The sequence below is a fragment of the Anabas testudineus genome, chromosome 5 (genome assembly GCF_900324465.2).
Source record: "Anabas testudineus chromosome 5, fAnaTes1.2, whole genome shotgun sequence".
NCBI lineage: Eukaryota > Metazoa > Chordata > Actinopteri > Anabantiformes > Anabantidae > Anabas > Anabas testudineus.
In genome coordinates this window covers 25,164,218-25,182,593 of record NC_046614.1, presented here as the reverse complement: position 1 = coordinate 25,182,593, position 18,376 = coordinate 25,164,218, and the positions used below count along the sequence as shown (strand labels likewise).

At 42.1% G+C, this 18,376-nt stretch overlaps 1 protein-coding gene across 1 annotated transcript; it reads left to right on the top strand.

The window, feature by feature from the left end:
* Positions 1–958: 958 nt before the first annotated feature.
* Positions 959–14,049, top strand: fam83c (family with sequence similarity 83 member C). The gene is made up of 5 exons (XM_026348997.1): positions 959–1,826; positions 4,363–4,530; positions 6,191–6,315; positions 10,583–10,819; positions 11,328–14,049. The coding sequence occupies exons 1-5, from the start codon at positions 1,281–1,283 to the stop codon at positions 12,079–12,081; spliced, it is 1,830 nt and encodes a 609-aa protein (XP_026204782.1). The 5' UTR covers positions 959–1,280; the 3' UTR covers positions 12,082–14,049.
* Positions 14,050–18,376: the final 4,327 nt, after the last annotated feature.

Genomic DNA, 18,376 nt, shown 5'->3' with positions numbered 1-18,376 from the left:
TATTAAATTGCTACAATTAGTTTGTCCAGTATTTTGAAGACACATGTACTTAATTATGAGCACATGTTTTTTAATCAGTTCAATAGTAATAGGGGAGCTTCATGTGGATAGGCAGCTACATTTGGGGGTTCGGGGTCTTGTTAAGGGACACTTTGACATGTGAGCAGGAACAGGAGTCCAATCATCAACCCTGAAGTCTGACATGGACCACTGCCACACCAACTGCACCACAGTCTTTATGTCTCTGGTGATGACAGTTTACACCTTGTGCCTAAGAAACTTCTGTTTATGAGAGACATTCATACTTTATATGTTTATATATCACTTTTTATATATTTATCATGTATATATAACATATAACACACAGGAAGTGAAACCCTCAAAATAAAAGCATGACACTTGTGGCAGTGAGAGAGAGAAAGACTTTTAGCAGCGGATGAGGATCCTGTCTGATCCTCTTATTCCTGGACAATCTCTCCAACCCACCATGAACACCAAGTGTTCCACAGAGAACCACGGGAGAGCCTTTCTCCCAGTGACCATTAAACGGACGTTTCATCCATCTTTCTATTTTTGTTGTTCTTTCTGATTTCTTGTATTGGTGTTCTTTTGTGTTTTTGCAGGTTTTTGCTGGTCGTGCTTGTTTTATTTTATTTTGAGCAGCTGTAACAAGGTAAAACTGTTTCCCCCTGGGATTAATGAACTTTAACAGCAGATGAAAATGAGCCTTTTGGCTCCTTTACAGTTTATTACTGTGTGATGAAGCTGTCAAATAAAGTAAATGTACAGGTGAGTTCTCGTTTTCTTGGAACTTTATTTTGAAATAACCCCCCCCCCCCTCCCTCCCTCCTCCCTTGTGAGCTGGTTGGCCTGGTAACACTGGGGGCGACACTGGGGGCGGAGCCTGTCCCCGTAGAGAACCAATGGCAGCACAGCGCCAGGTGAGCAGAGCCCCACACCTCACAGGGAGCGGAGCGGAGCAGCTGCTGTAAAACCTCCCGGGACGCGGATCCGGTCTGACATGACAGGGAACCGGAGAAGCCAGGACCATTTCACCAGCGAGGACTGAAGCCCTGAAGACCCGATCCTGAACCTGCTTCAGAGAGAACCGGACCGGAGTTTTGACCTGTTGATCTGCGCACTCTGGGACCGGGTCTGTGGACTAGTCCTGCTCCTGGTCTCCTCTGTAATGTTTCTGCAGCTCATCAACTCTGGGACTAATTCTGTTCTTTAAGCTCCGTCTGTTCCTCTTTAGAGGATTAATCGGACTCTGAGGGTTTATGAGACCGGGTCATCCCAGAACTGCAGACCACACACGCACCATGATCAGCTCGGAGGGCCTGAGGCCGACCACGAACGGCAGGAAGCCCCTGGGGAAGCTCGCCTCCCGGCTGGAGGAGGTGAAGAACCCGTGGCGTCAGGTCTCCACGCTGGAGCTGAGCCACAACGAGGCCGCGCGTCTGGCGACGGACGCGCTGCTGGAGCTCGGAGAGAAGGAGTACCGCAGGGTCCTGACCGAGGAGCGGGAGGTGAACTTCCTGTCCCCGCTGGAGATCCGCTACATCACCCAGCACGGGGCCAAGTCGTGCGACTCCGAGAGCAACGGCACCGGCGACCGGGACTTTGGGGACGGAGACGCCGTGTCCGAGCTCACCTCCGGGACTTACTTCCCTATGATGTCCGACGAGGAGCCGCCGATGCTGGAGCTCGGCTGGCCGGAGACCCCGGTGCGCTACGGACCGTCGGAGACTCAGATCTACTTCCAGAGGGACAAGTCTCACAACATCAAGGACCTGATCAGGTCCCTGATCAACAAAGCCAAAAGGGTAAGAAGGAAGTGAGGCTCTCAAAGGGGGTCTTTGGAGCCAGTGGCCCCCGAAACGACAGGAGCCAAACCAGGAGCAGTTTTAACAGGGTTTTTGTTAATGAGGAGGTTTTTACCAGTCCTGTAGAGACCGTTTCAGCCCTGGAGCCTTTTCCATTTCAGTCCTCTTAAAGTCAATATTAGTGAAAGACAAACACCTGAAAACAGAATGTAGGTTAATCACATAGTAGTTCCACTGGTTTCAGGTCCACGACGGGACTCAGACTAGATGTCAGAGCAGTTTCAGGCCCCAGATGATCGAGCTTCAGCTGCTCAGTGGTTTTTCACTTGGTTTGAATAGAAACACATGTGTCGGTCCACGTCCCTGCTGTCAGCTTTGATCAGCTCTTATCTCCCTCTGACCTGTTGTGGTAGAAAAGAAGGTTTGAAGACGGGACAGTGTCCCTGGGCCCCTGGAAAAGGCCCCCACCTCCTGATCCAGCCACACAGGAATAAGATCCTCAGACCGTCTGTTACTGGTCACTTTGTCTCTGTAGTTACTTCTCTGTCTTATAGTTTTGTGTCTTTGTCTCTCAGCATCTCTCTCTAGTTATTTAGTGTCTCTGTGTCTCTTTGTGGTTTTGTCTCTTTGTGGTTTTGTCTCTTTGTGATTTTGTCTCTTTGTGATTTTGTCTCTTTGTGGTTTTGGCTCTTTGTGGTTTTGTCTCTTTGTGGTTTTGGCTCTTTGTGATTTTGTCTCTTTGTGGTTTTGGCTCTTTGTGGTTTTGGCTCTTTGTGGTTTTGGCTCTTTGTGGTTTTGTCTCCTTGTTCTTTATGTCTCTTTGTATCTTTAATATCATTTTGTTGTTGGACGTTTCAGAATCTTTCCTTCTTTGTCTCGTTGTAGTTGTTTGACACAGTCAGAGTCGTCTCAAACAGAATCTGCAGCTCCTTCATTAAACTCCTGGTTTCTAATCTTTAATTGAAACTGATCAGTTCCAGTTATTTACTGTTATCAGCTGTGACTTAAACTCAAGAGTTTGTCTCATGATCTCTGCAGTGAGAAGCTTTTGTTCGACAGTCCTGCACATGCTGTGTATGCGTCACCTCTCCTCAGACACTTCCTCCTTCTGTTTGTATAAATAGACGTTGGGATTGATGTGTTGACCACTGAAGCTGCTGCTAATAAAAAGGAAACCAGTTGTTCCACAGTGAGTTTCCCTCAGACAGAGACACCAGCACTGACCTCTTTCTCACATGTTTGTGCAGCGTCAGCAGGTTTGAGATCAAATAACAGTCTGAGAGCAGATCAGTCAGTGGAGACGGCTGCTAAACACTGTCTGTTGGCACAGCTCATCCCACTAAGATCAGAACAATACATGAACTTTGAACTCTGCACAGTGTGATGAAGTTGGAATCTCAGTTTAAATCTGACCTGAGCTTCACCCCATTACGTAATAACTGTATTTATCAGAAATATAATTCAGTTCAAGTCCAGAATCAAGAGAGAGACACTTTGAAAACCAATCTAAACATAGCTGAAATACTTATTAAGTAGAATATGATATTACTGTAATATCTTCATGTGTGAATGTCTCCAGGTGCTACACCTGGTGAAGGTGGAGCTGGCTTCACCCTTTATGTTTTGACAGAAGCTTCAGTCATAATAACATCAGCTTCTACTCTTTGCTGCAGCGAACATCAAAAAACTAAAGCTGCCAAATAAACGCAGGAGTAAAAGTGGAAATACTCAAGTAAAGTACAAGTACTTCAAGATGGTAGATAAGTGCAGTACTTTACTGAGTTGTTTTCTGGTATTATTTCTATTCTCACTGCTGCAGAGCTTCACTGTGCTTCATTAATCAGTCTGAGGAGCCGTCAGTCACATTAAGTTCAGGTTCTTCGTTTGCACGCATATGTATATTTCTGCCTGCAGGCGTGTACTGTACGTGTCTGTACGTGTGGTGTGTGTGTGTGTGTATTTGTACATTCTTGGTGTGTGTTTGAACATTAAATTTAATTTAACTTCTTTTCAATTCAGCGTAGGAGTTTATTTGTAAAATGAGTCGTTCTATATTTCAGTTGCTGTAAAACGAGGCTGAATTATGCAGCAGAGGAAGCAGGAAACCGCTCGCGGTGTTAAACATGGAGCTTTAAGCAGCGCGGCAGCAAATACTTTGACGCCATGACTCTGGTTATGACCAGAGACCTATTGAACAAGTTCTTCAAAAAACAGTTCTAGTTTTCAAAACCATAATTATCTTTAGTTCTGAAATGACTGAGTCATCAACGCTTCTGTCTTTTATCTCAACACTGTTGCTGCTGTGGCGCTTTTCAAAATATACTGAAATAAAATATGAAACAGTGTTTCTGAGCAGTTCAGCTGTATTTTAGATAATTTGTTCAGACTATTAAATGCTAATTATCTTAATTGTTGGTGACTAATCCTCCGTCAATAGACTAATTAACTAATCAGCCAATTACCTCAGTGAACATGTGACAAATCCTTCATCGAGGTCCGCACTCATGAAATCCGTCTTATGTTTCTGCCGCTCCAGGTCATAGCAGTGGTGATGGACGTGTTCACAGATGTGGACCTGCTGTGTGACCTCATGGAGGCGGCCAACAAACGCAGGGTCCCCGTCTACATCCTGCTGGATGAGAAGAACCTCATGTACTTCACAGACATGTGCTCCACGCTCGACATTCAGAACTCTCACCTGAGTGTAAGTACAGTGCTGGATGGTTTTATACCAACATTTCATTTGTCAGTCTGAGGCTCACACATCACCGCTGACTGAACATGAGGCTGAAGATTAGTCAAAGTGAAAGCATTACAAAGTGAATACTGTCTTTCTCTTTCTGAATCTACTAACCTACTCTTTGCTCTGAGCCTCACTCAGTCTGAAGGTCAGTGTGATGAATAAATGCAGACAATAAGTTTACAGAGTTAAGTCAACTGAGTTTGAACTAAATTCAACTTGTATTGACAGCTTTTCCGTTCGTTTTCAGATTTTTAAATCGCTGCATGAACTCACTCATTTCAAACTTGTTCTGTGTTATAACATCTGAAAGAGAAAAGTGAGAAAATAAGAATTATTACATTTTAAATTCATCCAAACACAGAGGAACTAACGGGCAGCTAGAAAACAGCAGTTCTCTTGTTACACACTGTACACACAGCATTGACCTGTTTGTCCCACTTGACGTCTGCAGTGAAGAAGAGATTTTCCTGTAGCTCATGTGTTTCACTGTGAACTGAGTTTATTAAGGAACTTTTCAGGGAAGTTTCTCCTGCACTCAGATGGAAAATGATCTGGAAACACTATGACCTCAGTGTGTGTGTACAGTATCTTACTGTGTGAACCTACGCGCTCATGTTCCATGAAAGAAGAATTTGCAGCACGTCTACACACTTAACTTCTACAAGTCACACTGCAGTGAGAATATATGCAGTGTGTGTGTGTGTGTGTGTTAAGGTGAGACGTGCACACCACCCTCTTGTTTGCCGACTCCATTATTTCTTTTGTCAAGTGTCATTTCAACCTCATTACGAGGCTGAAATGTCCCCGAGCAACAAACTGAAACTAGTCTCTAGTAGTAAAGTAAAAATCAGTTGTGTGGAGTTGACTGCAAGAGAAAATACTCCCATTCAGAGTTTTATGATCCTGTGGCTGCAGACAGTCTGACTCCACCACTTTTTTAGAGAAATCTATGTGGGAGAGAGAAACTCAGATGTCAGAGCTTCCTTGAACTCACCAGGAGGGGTAGTTTAATGACCGCTTTTCCTGCACAGAGATGAGACGACAGTGACTGATCCCCCGCCACTTGTTGGTTACTCGAAGTAACTGAAACTAAAGACTGACTGAAAACAAGAAAATAAATATGCGAAGAAACCGGTTTGGTGATTGTGAGGAGAACATTAGCTGAAATGAGAATTTATAATAAAAACAAGCTACTGAAGAAAGGTTGTTGGACTGTTTCTGCCCATCTGTCACACTGACCTTTACATCCTCCCACCTCACTATGTTACGTCATCTGCATTATGCCATTTCAGTTTGGAACTGAACAGGAATGAAAGGTTTAAAGATCTGTGAATATCTGTGCATCACAATCGTCCAAGTTGTCTCAGTTTGTCAAAGTAACTGAAAAACATTCGTTCATGAGACGTTTCTGCACCACTTATAGTCCAATCATTCCATTAATGCTACAGATATGAATCAGACTCATTAACAGCGTTCTGAAGATGAACTGCTTCATTGTTGGAGTTTAGAGACTTCTGTCTCTGAATGCAACAGTGCTGCAGAACATGTTACGGACACATCGACCAGGTCACCAGACGCTTGTGTTTCTACATGTGAAAGGTGTTTGTGTGTTTCTGTGCAGAACATGCGGATTCGCAGCGTGTGCGGCGACACTTACTGCACCAAGAGCGGCAAGAAATTCACCGGTCAGGTCCTGGAAAAGTTTATGATCATCGACTGCGAAGAGGTCATCGCAGGATCATACAGGTGAGGAAGGGACACACACACAAATACACACACACACTAACAATCATTAACCCTACTTAACCCTTTCCTGTTGGTGTTTCACTCTGTCAGCCGGCTTTAATGACCAAGCTTGGCAACACATACAGGAAAATGTACGTTTGTTGGCTCTGAAAGACAGAACATGTCGAGCAGAATGACAGAAACAGGACAAACCAGGGTGCAAGAGTGTGTGTCACACTTCAAGGTGCAGGTGCATGTGTTGTCCTTGTGTGGGGGTGTAGTGGGTATTAGTGTTAGTATGTCCAACGTGTACAGTGCAGTATGAGTAGCAGCGGTGTAGCAGTTACTGTATATGAGGACAGTTGTTATTAAGTGTGATGTGCTGTGGAAAGAACCTGTTCCTGTGTCTGGTGGTTTGGGCAAACGGAGCTGGAGGAGGGAGGAGGTTCTATAGTGACTTTCTTCTGTCCTTGACAGAGACAGAGGTTCACACAAGAAGCCCTGAAATAATGTGAAACACTTAGTAAAATGTCTGCACACAGGAGCACAGGCTGCTCTGCTGTTCAGCACGTATAACAGCGTGGTGAGCTCGGCTGCCACATAGTCACCAAACAGATGTCTACTGTTCACGGACAGGAATCTGCCTGAGGCACAAGTTAGAAGTCACTAACAACTAAAAGCATTGAACACCCACATAAACACAGTATGTGCTGCAAGTTTAAAATGATTTGGTTATTTCAAATGAGAGGTTGAAGTTTGTTCCTGTTCCTTGTTCCTTAGAAAAACAGGTTGTTCTTCTCTGCACCAATCCGGGTTTAAACTGTACATGTGGTGGCAGTTATGGGCCCTGATGTTGATTGTATTCAAGCTACTCCCACACGATCCTGACAAAGCAGAATCTGTCAGGTTTTCACTGGAAATCCATGAACAAATAATACATAATGATGTGGATTTAACTTTGGTGTTTGTCAGTGTTCATGTTGTTATAATGTCGCAGTGACTTTAAGAAGAAGGTTTAAAGCCTAGAATGAGAAACAGATCACAGGTTGATGATCTGGAGCTGTAAGAAAACGTGTAGGTGGAATCTTCCTTCAGGAGAAAGCACACAAATAAAGAGACAGCAATAAGCAGAGACAGCTGAGCTGAACACAGTCAACACAACATGGATGAACATAAAAATAGGTTTGAACAGAGTCTGTGCACTGCTCACATTTCACAGTTTGACATTTATTTGCATCCCTCCTGATAAGCAGGACTAACTGTGGATGAAGAGGAAGCTGAGCTCAGACACCATAATGAGTTTGCAAATGTTCGTGTGTGGATAAGCTGTGAACAAAGCTTGTGTTGTGCAGCAGAGAGCCGGTGCTGCTTCTGCTGCTGCTGGAGGTGGTGTTGAAACTGTTATGAGAATACCTGAGTAATACCTGCAATTACAGCTACACGCTCAACAACAGGGGGGCTGAAGGAGCACGAGTGCTGAGTGCAGATTTCAAAACATAGCAGAAGAAATTTCATTTCATTCAAAAACTGATGAAAACTATATTAGGAACTAGTGACTGCAGCTTAAGAAGAGATAATAAGAATAACCTAGATTTGTGTTAATATCACAGTAGATTTTACATTTAGTTTTAGTAGTTTGTGGATATACATACTACATACCAACAGGTTGCAGCTTTAAAGCAGAAAGTCTGTGGCTTCTTCGTTGTTCTTTAGCTCAGACTCCATTTTGTTTTGCTGTTTCAGCTTCAGTCTTGCAGGAAGAAGTTTGCACGTACGCGTATTGAGAGTAACGTCTCAGAGGAGCTGCCAAACACACATTACTGTAAAACTCTGAGTGATCAGACTCCCACTTGATGGTTAATTATACCTCCTGCCTTCTCATTAACGCAGCACAGATCAGAAGGTTTTGATTTTGAAGAGATTGTTAAAACATTCTAAAAAACTTGTTTTCACTAGATTAAGTCTACAGCAGAATAAAGTGAAGGAGGCTGAAAACGTGCTGCAGTCGCGGTGTGTAAACTTGTGCAGCTTCTGGCTGCATCCTACTGTCGCTGATCTAGAATGAAATTCCAGTTGATACTAAATGCAGGAAGATGCAGCTCTGTTTCGTTTTTCTATGTGTGTGTGTAAATGTGCGACAGCCTCACAGCTGACAGTGTGACGAGGCTAAAAGAGAGTTGTGAGTGAACCTCTTCTCTAAGAAACAGCCATCGTGCTGTGAGGTGTTTGAAGATGAAGGAACTTAACAGGAATAACCGGATGCTGTCGTCACTTCATCACTTTATGGGACCATGATGAATGATTGACAGGAGGGAGTGAGGGTTCTTAGACTGCACACACTTTCAGTTCATCACTTCTCTGTTAAATCATTTTGCTTCTCGTCTTCTTTTCATATGAAATTCTCTTGAGTCACATTTTTATTTACTCCTCACATATTGGAAAGAAGCCCAAATGTGTCACGCTGGCTGTGCTGGAGTGTTAGTGTGGATTCTGGGCAGGGTCCGGCCTGGCATGCACTCCGACAGGCATCAAACCAGCTGCTGAGTGAGCAATGAAGGGTGAGGTCTAACCTGGTGCCAAGTGGCCTCTGTCAAGGCAAATGTTGTCTTATCAGCACACCTCACCCTCCCTGCAGTCTTTGTCATTTCGATATTAACTTGAATGAAAACCCTGATTTCACCAGCGGGAGTGCCCGAGTCCATACATTTGACGCAGATTCGTTTATTTGAGAATCAAACAACAAACAGTGATTCAGTGATATTTGGGAGATAATGAAAATGATCAATATTTGTTGATACAGATGTAGAATTTCATGATTCTGCTCAGATGTTAAGCTAACTTCTTGACTTTAGTATTTAATGAAAGGTTTGAAACACAACATTAAAAATAATGTTACTGCTGCTGCTGGTAATAATTCACGATAATAAAAGTAGGTTTAACGATGCACAGTTTATTTCCTTTATTATTGTACAGGGACAAAGTTCAGAAAGTGACAGATTAGACTCCTCACACTGTGCAGGTGCAGGAAGTGTATTCAAAAACTGGTTAAAAGAAGGAAAAGTGGTGAAAAATGTGAACAGAAGTGCACGATGTTGAAAAGATTTGCATTTAGTTTCCCTGTCTCCTCCTCACAGGTGTAGTGAGTGGAGCGTCTTTAACTGAAGACAATGATCAGTTTATGGCACAATGAGCACAATACACATTAATTTAGAGATGACAGTAATCTGACTTCATCTTCGTATGATTAACCTTCTGTAAAACACCCACATGAGCCACATTTATAGTTTGATCACTTCTGACGGGAAGCTGATAATGAACCTCAACCTCGCTGCAGGTTTTACAATAAATACGTGGATGTGACAAACTGTGATGTGCAGTTTCTCCAGTGGAGGTGTGGTCGGATCAGCTCCTCTTCAGAAAATACCAGGAGCTCGACTGCAGGTGAAGCCTGACTGATTTATACCTGTAGTCGTCCTACAGGTTCCACTGGGTGCTGCTATAAAACACTTTTAATGTCTTCAGAATTATTCTCACATTTACAGACAGGTGTATTTTTACCTGACTGACTGTCTCTTAAAGCCCCTTCGTAGTTTTTATGGTGTGGTTTTAAAACAGAGGAGTAGAGATGAGATGTGGGTTAAAGAGGGTTTAGAGAAGACACCTGTCTGAGATCAGAGCTGCCGCACGTGGACGAACACTAGGCTCAGTTTTAAGTTGAAACGTGTTGCTGCATCTTAGGAAAAGCTTGGCACCGTGGTGAACCGTAACCATTAACCATAATGCACTGCAGCACAACCATAGTTTGGCTGATGCTTTTTCCAAATAGAGAATATTTGGCTGTGGCTTTTCTTTGTTGTTCATTACAACTAGAGTGTGTCCTCTGTTGAGCCATGAAAGCATCACTCGAGCTGCCCAGCCAGGCGTCCTCAGTGTTCATGCACATCATGTCCACTGCTGACGATGATGAGTCACCAGTGACTCAGAAGAAAATAGTTAAGGTTGATGTGCAGTTTTATCAGCTGGAGGTGGAAGAGCTAATTTACACACAGGCAGCTGATACTGTTTCATAATGTCCACGTGATGACATCTTGTGGAGTGAATGTCCTGCAGCAGTTTCTCTGACATCACTGAGAATTCACCAAACATATTGACATTAGTCCACATTCTGTTTGTTAAAGCCTCTTCTGGAAGTTCATCACGTGTGAATCATTTATCACTTTGAATATTTCAGCTCACTGGTTTCACACTAACATTATGTCGCCTCTTCTCCTTCCTGTCTCCTCTCTAGTTTCACCTGGCTGTCGGCTCAGGTGCACAGCAACATGGTGATGCACTTCTCGGGTCGCATCGCAGACAGCTTCGACCGGGAGTTTCGCTGTATGTACGCCGACTCGCAGATCATCGACTGTTTCCACAACCCAGAGGAGGAGGGGATGCCCTATTACCCGTCCTACCAATCCATGATGGCCCCAGGGATAGGGATGGGGCACGGCCCGCTCATGGGGCTGGATTTACTCTCTGACAGGTACGAAGCAACTTTACTTTCTGCTGACTCTCTTCGCTCTAGTGGGGTGTCCAATCCCTGACTAGTGCATGTTTCAGTTGTGCAACTTCAAAATTACTTTTAGATTCGAAATTATTCCTAAATTATTCTTGTGATAATTTATCACGTGTCTTGATTTTACAGCAGTTTTAATCTGTATCTGCCCACATGTAGGACAGTATGTGTCGGCTGAAATTCATCTTTTCACACCTGAAAACGTGTTTTATAGACACGTGCTTAGATTCTGAATTCATTTTTTAATGTTGTCATCGTAACAGCTAATACTCATATTACAATATTATAATAATGAAAAATAATAGTGTTGATACATAAAAACTACATTTAAAATAATTCAGCATTAATGTATTATTTGAATTTTAGATACAGTGATCTCTTCTCAAAAGACAGAAATGTACTTTAATAATGTTTGTGCCTTTCACGACTGATCTTAAAATTATTTAGCTGATCGTTACTTTGCTTCCCGCTGCAGGCAGAGGGGGTGCTCTGAACACTCCAGCAGCCAGTCGAGCAACAGCGTCTCCAGCGTGAAGGCCGCTCCTGGGATGGTCACTAACAACGTCTACAAGGTCACTCAGGGTCACGACAAGAACGAGCTCAACGGCGCCTCTCACTTCAGCCCCGAGAGGAGAGGCGGAGAACGAATCGGAGGCCAAACCGCGGCACCAGGACCACGGGTTTCAGCTAACGGGGGAGGCAATCACAGCCCGGTTGCAGATCGACTATCGCCGACCTACGGACAGCCAATGGGCATCGAGTGGAACAAGGCCAACGCGGCGGACATCATGAGGTCCAACATCAGTGGGGCCTCCTCTAAGTTCCAGGCTTTGGGGTTGTATGACCACAAACCCAACATGTTCCACGGCACACCCAACTCAAACCTGAACCCCAAGACCCAGACACCAACCCCAACCAGCGACAAACTCAACCCCAAGCACAGGACTCCCTCCAACCAGTTCCTCAACAAACTCACAGACATCTTCAAAGACAAAGACTCCTACAGGTCTCCAGGCCCTCTCAGCACAGCCTGGGGAGGGCCGGACCTCTCTCAGCCTGAACCAGAGAGCCAGCAGAGCCCCCCGCCTCCACCCTCTCCGGGTGTGGTGATAAGCCGACACGACCACAAACGTATGACGCTGGGCCACAGTAAACTGGACCTGGTGAACCAGTACAATAAGAAAACCAAACCGGTGTACAGCCGCTTCGAGCTGAAGAGCTCGAATTAAACTGGGGGGTTGAGTCCAGACAGCGTGATCAGACCAAACCTTTTGATGTTTTCTACTAGTGAAGTTTTGTTGTTCAGTCCTTCGTCTTCTTCCTCTGCAGCCGCGTTGGCTCAGCGGCTCCTTCCTCACCTCCAGAGTTTACCTGTGATTCTTGAAACCACGTTGCCTCTTTTATCATCTTTTATCTTATTTATGGCGTTTTGTCGTTGTTTACAAAACTCATGAAAAAAAATCCTACAAATGTACATTTACAGACTTTTACACTGAAAAGAAGTTTTACATTTTACAGTGATATGAAAAGAGTGGTTCACCCCAGGGACACAGTTTAATACATACAGACAGTTTAATACATACAGACAGTTTAATACATACAGACAGTTTTCTATCTACATCAAAGCTGAAATATGTAAAATTCTTCATAAAGTTGAACTGAAACTAAATTCTGTACATAAACTGTAAACTACAATGATCAGTGCTAATACAGGTTCTGGACATATTTGAGTGGGTCTCTATCATCATCATGGAGCTTCAAAATAAAACGTATAAATGCCAAAGTAACAACATGTCTGTCATAAACATGATCATAATAACAACTGATAACAACATAACGTGTGAATGATGGTCATTAAATGGCCGTTATCATTCTTATTATTATAAATACAGACGGAACATTACATCTAATTATTGGTAAATGAAGAGTGAAGATGTTTTTACTTCTCACTGAAATCAATGTCAGTTCAATTCAGTTTATATAGAACCACATCACAACAATAGTCATCTTAACTTTACAGTGGAACGTTCAAGACTTACAAAATATAATACAGTTTATACTTCATATATATATTTAGAAAACCCAGATATCCCACATGGACCAGAACCATTCTCATCATCTGAATCAAAGATGCTGTGAATGTGTGTTTGTTATTTTATTTCAGTTCAACTTTATCTTAAGATCTGCTTCGATTTTTAGATTTTTAATTTTATGTCATTAAAACAAAACAAAAATAAGTTGTTTTCTTTATAATCAGGAATCTGATATGAATCAACACCTCCTTAAACTTTCTCTGTTTCAGTTCAGCTTTGCTCATATTGAAATATCCCTGTTACTCTCCTGTGTAGTGTACAACAACATGTGCCTTGATCTTTTTGCCTTAATGTTTAAGATTCCAGATTATTAATCCCAGAGAGAAATAGTTTCTCTCAATTCAGACAGAAAAGAACCACATCAACATAAATACAACTCAGTATTTACACAGAATATTGAACGATGGATGAAATGGGTTGATAATAATAATAATAACTACAATGGCGCTTTAGACAATTACATCTCCAGTAACTTTAAATAAGTGGTAATGAAGGTGCACGTGCCCGTTTCATTTGTTTACTACAGTGAACGTGAAGATATTCCTGCAGCTGTGTCTCGTTACAGATCCAGGAAATGACGTGTAAATAGAAACTTGAAGGGCTTCGGCTCCGTCTGAGGCCACAGGTGGAAGATTGTTCTCCGCAGAAGTGAAACAGCAAATGTCAATGAATCAATTAAACAGTTGCTGTTTGTCTGTACTCTTAAAATGAGTTAGGTTCTTCATGTACATGGTTAAAATTAATGGGATGTTTTCTTTTAGTTTGTCTCTCATCACTCTCCAAATAATTCCTCCTCAGTGGTGAACAGCAGTTCAGAAAACTGCTTCTTGCCGTCGTCACATAAGCATTAATGATGTTCATGATCAATTATTTCGACTTTTGTTGTTGTTGTTTATTTTGTCGTTATACTGCCGACATCGAGTCACCATCTGTGATATGACTGCGATTGTCTCAGTAATGTACATGATATTGTAAATAGGAAACCGGATTTTGGGAAACTTTTTTTATTATTTACCAGAGAATGTGAACATAAATGTTAAATATCTGGACTAAATTCGTAAGATGAAATGTAAGAATTTAATAAAAAGACCAAATTAAAGTTAAGAGCTCTTGAATGTCGATGTTTTAAAACCCAGTACCTAAAGCTACAGAGACTCATAGACCCAATTCTTTGTTTCGTTTTTTATCTTGGAGGATGCACATGATGCACATGTTTTACAATAGAGGGAAACAGGTCTGAACCCATAGAGACGGTGGCCGTAAGAGACAATGCAGAAAAATAAGAACAGAGTTTTATCAGGGCTGATGATTGAGTTGTATTTGGTCAGTTCACCTCGTTGATGTTTGTTTTCCACACAGGACCTTTGCTCTATCACCACCACAGGTTTCACATCTGTCAGAGAAATGTCTAATTAGCACAAATGAACGATGACTAAATTAACTTTTTGTCTTGCTCCATTTGAATTTCTCTTCTCATTTCTAAATGTTAACATGCTAACACACTAAAGTGACTTTAAAGTCTGCAGGTGTTAACTACCGGCTCACTGCACTCAGACTTACTTCCCATTGACGTCCATGTAAAACAGGATGAAAATCACTTTCAGTTGCAGGCTGAACTGTGTGGACTGTAGTTACCCTGCTGCCCGTGGTGTCTCCGCCACACACGCTGAATTTCACTAAGTATTTGCACCATAACTAGACCCTCACAGAGATCACTCTCAGACTTGCTGTGCATTTTTGCACGGTACTTTACCGTAGTGGTAAATTTGAACCTTTCAACGTGTCATAAAATGAAACATTGGCTGACTAAATACTAATAAATAAAACCAGGTCCATCTCGTTTGTAGCAGCAGATCAGTGGAGTGAGGACGTTCACAGACCATGTTTAGATCATGTCAGGCACTTTCTTTACTGAGTCTCTCTAGAGAATGTTTTCCTCAGGAAATCCAGCCCAGAGGCCGGGTCACAGGCCACAGGATGAACAGTGTGACAGAATAAAAACTCAGTTTGCAGAAACAATGGAGCATCCAACAACAGCGTCCCTCAAGCCTAAAACCAGACCCGATAATCTTACGACCACACGCCAGAAACCCATCATTCGTGCCAAAAACCCTGAGACAAAAATACCTCTTTATGTGAAGGAAACAAAGAGTTTTAACTTCACCCTGGGACGTCACCAGCTCCTTATCTTTGAAAACCTGCTGAATTAGGCTCAAGTTTACATTAATACATGAGAAAATTATACCTATGTCCAGTGTTTGTCAGGTCCTGCAAACATTTCCAGGTTTAAAACTGTTTGAGATTCACCTATAGGCACTTTATGCCCTCCAGACGCCTTCAGTAGTTTAGGTCTATGTTGTGTACAGATGACATCATTTATAATAAGCCTGCCAACAGTTTGACACAGTCCCACTGACCCACAAGGGGCAGTAATGTGCAGCAAAGTGCCAACAAAGACAGGAAGGAAGAAGACTGAGCTGGTAAACATGGATGAAAACAAAGCTGGATTTAGATTACTTTAAAACTCTTTAGTTAAACTTTAGTTTTACAAGGAAGGAAATTATTTCAACACATTTGTTAAAGCTCAACGATAAAGTCAGAGTGTTGGTGAAGAACGTTACTATTAATGGAAATATGACTTTAGATTAAAACTCCACTGGGCAATTAAGTCACTGAGATCTCTCATTAAATCATCCACTGTAGACCCATAAAGACATTTTTATATATTTGTGTCGTTGGTTTTTACTTTGGCACTGAACCTTTTCCAAAACCTCTCAACAATCCATTTACAGGATCATTGTGTGTGAGATGTCTGGTTGTTTTTGAGGTCACCTACTCTGATGAGTCACATTTGGTTTTTCTATGACTAATAGTATATTTCTGCAGGTAGACGCATGTTTTCCAACTTGACAAATTGATATGTATGTCATAATGTTCTGTACCTGAAAATGATCCTTCATGTTCTCATAAGCTCAATGTGATCATAGTGTCTGTAGGTTTTACTAGAGCTGAGACCTTTCAGAGAAATGAGGAGTTCCTCAGTGACACAAAAGCCAGAGACGGTGGTCAAGTGTGAAACACGACCACAGAAGCTCATGTTACCTCGTCTGTATTCAAACCACCTGCACACACTGAGAACTGGAACTCACTAGAATATTTTTACCAAGTCTCTCTGGACTGTCAGGTAAACTCTAAATATACAGTCTTTAAAATTGCACCATGAAGAATAGTGTCACACAGTCGCAGTGTCACTACTCCAATAACTCCAGTAACCATGACGTACATGTTTGAACATACAGTAGATATACTGTGAATGTTAGTGTGTCCTGCTGCGGCAGCATTTCCTGGTCGTGGATCTTGATGTTATCTCCAGGATGCAACGTTCTTCCTGAGACTCTAAGCTATTTTCTGTTGACTGAGTGTGTGTGTGTGTGTGTGTGTGTGTGTGTGTGGATATGTTTTCTACAGTCAGATACACAATCAGCTCATGTAGCATTTATTTATGTCAGTAAACTGTATTTACTTGATGTCATTATTATTGTCGTGGTTGTTACTTTAATGACAGTTCATACAAAAACTAACTGATTAACATTCATTCATATTTATTGTCTTTATTGTCTTAGTAAACAATGAAACTTCATTTTAGTTTTTATTCACAGCTTCACTGTTTATACCATTTCAACTTGTTATATTTTTAGAATAATTCGAAATTTAAGTGATATTTTAAATTTAAATGTACAAGAAGTGAAGTTGTTATAATGTGCAGGTTTGAAGAAAGACAACAAAACCACTTTTATTCCCTTTTTATTGTTTAATGTTTATTTTTTTGCAGCTAAATTTAACCTAATGCGTTTCCACTGAAGTGACTTCAGGAGTCTCGTTACATGATGCAGCTCACCTGGACGGCCTGGGCCCTCCCCGATCTAAGAGTTGTCCTGTTGCCAGCTGCTACGAACCTGTAGCTTCTCCTGTTTGTTCAGCAAACACCTCCACGTTAATTTCTTGTGCAGATGCTTTTTTGCACTGAGCCATTTTTAACAGAATGATGCTGTTTGGGTGAAATGAGTGAGGCGACTCATTCCCCCCCCCCCCTTCCATGTTTGGAAGTTAACAGACAGTTAACAGGAAGGATGTTCTGCCAGGAGGTGGGACTTACCGAGCCCTGCAGATACCAAGGGGTTTTTTTTAAATTGCTTTAACAGCCTCTTTGTTTTGCTTCTTTTTGTCTTTGTTGCTATTTATGGATTTATCATCTTATTTACATTTGGGTTTAATGTGATGTCTCCACAAAGGTCCAGATCCCAGGAACCCGCTGGACCTTTCCAGACCTGTACCATAGTCTAGTAAACTATACATTTCATAAACACAATGATGATTCTAAAAAGGACGGATCAGTGTAGAACCAGATCTGAAACCTAAAAACTAAAACGTAGTGTTTTTGTTCTGTGACACATCGTTTTCAGGCACAGAAACTTTCATTATATTAACATATTCATGACCATCACCGCCCTGTCTCGCTGTCTCTTTCTGTCACGTCAGTTTCAGTCTTTACTCAGTGGGCTTAACTCTGGTATGTCACCTGTTTCAAACACACACTTACACCCTGTTTACCTCTTTGCCTCTGTCCAAGCAAATGTCCCATATCATGTAAATTTAACCTTGACTTTGACCTTGATCCGTCCCCTACAGAGAAATAAACTTTAAAGGTAAATGACAAAGTATTTTATCACTGTTACTGTCATGAGCTGTGGTTCAGTTCAGACACAGAACATCTGTGACACAGTAGAACCACTGAGGAGAGGGCTGCTCTCGTTTTACTTCCAACACTTCATCTTACTGAAGTGATTTAAATGTGTATGAGTAGTAAATTCTAAAGGCCTGAGATTCACTTCAGGATTGGAATCAAACCAAAATAAAACCAGAGAGCTCAGTGTCAAAGCTCCACAGGGTGCGGTTGGTTCAGCAGACTGTGGTTTACCTTTTGTTGTAGTGGAACGTACGGAGTTCACTGTGAGGGATCAAAGCTGAGCTGTGTTCAAGGCCACAGAGGAAGAACAGGTTCAAAACACGGAGACAAACACTGACAGACGAGAACAAGTCAGTGCTTTTGTAAATAAGACACAGAAACACACTTGAAGTTGAACCTACCAGTATTTAAAGTTTTTGAGTTTCAAACACCTTTGACCTCAAAATGCACTTTAACCTGCAGCTTTTAAACAGGTTAGTTCACATTAATCTGGGCCTACATCTAGTTTTAAATACACCATATGTGCAGTTTGTGTGTGTTGGTTGGTGACTTCTCCGTCTGCTGTGATGTTGCTCTGCTCTCCTCTTCATGTATCTTCTGTCTGTGTTTCTCTTCTTTCTTTCTTACAGTTTCATTTTACATACAAACAGTGACTCACTGTCGCTTTGTTCCTTCCACTCTCAC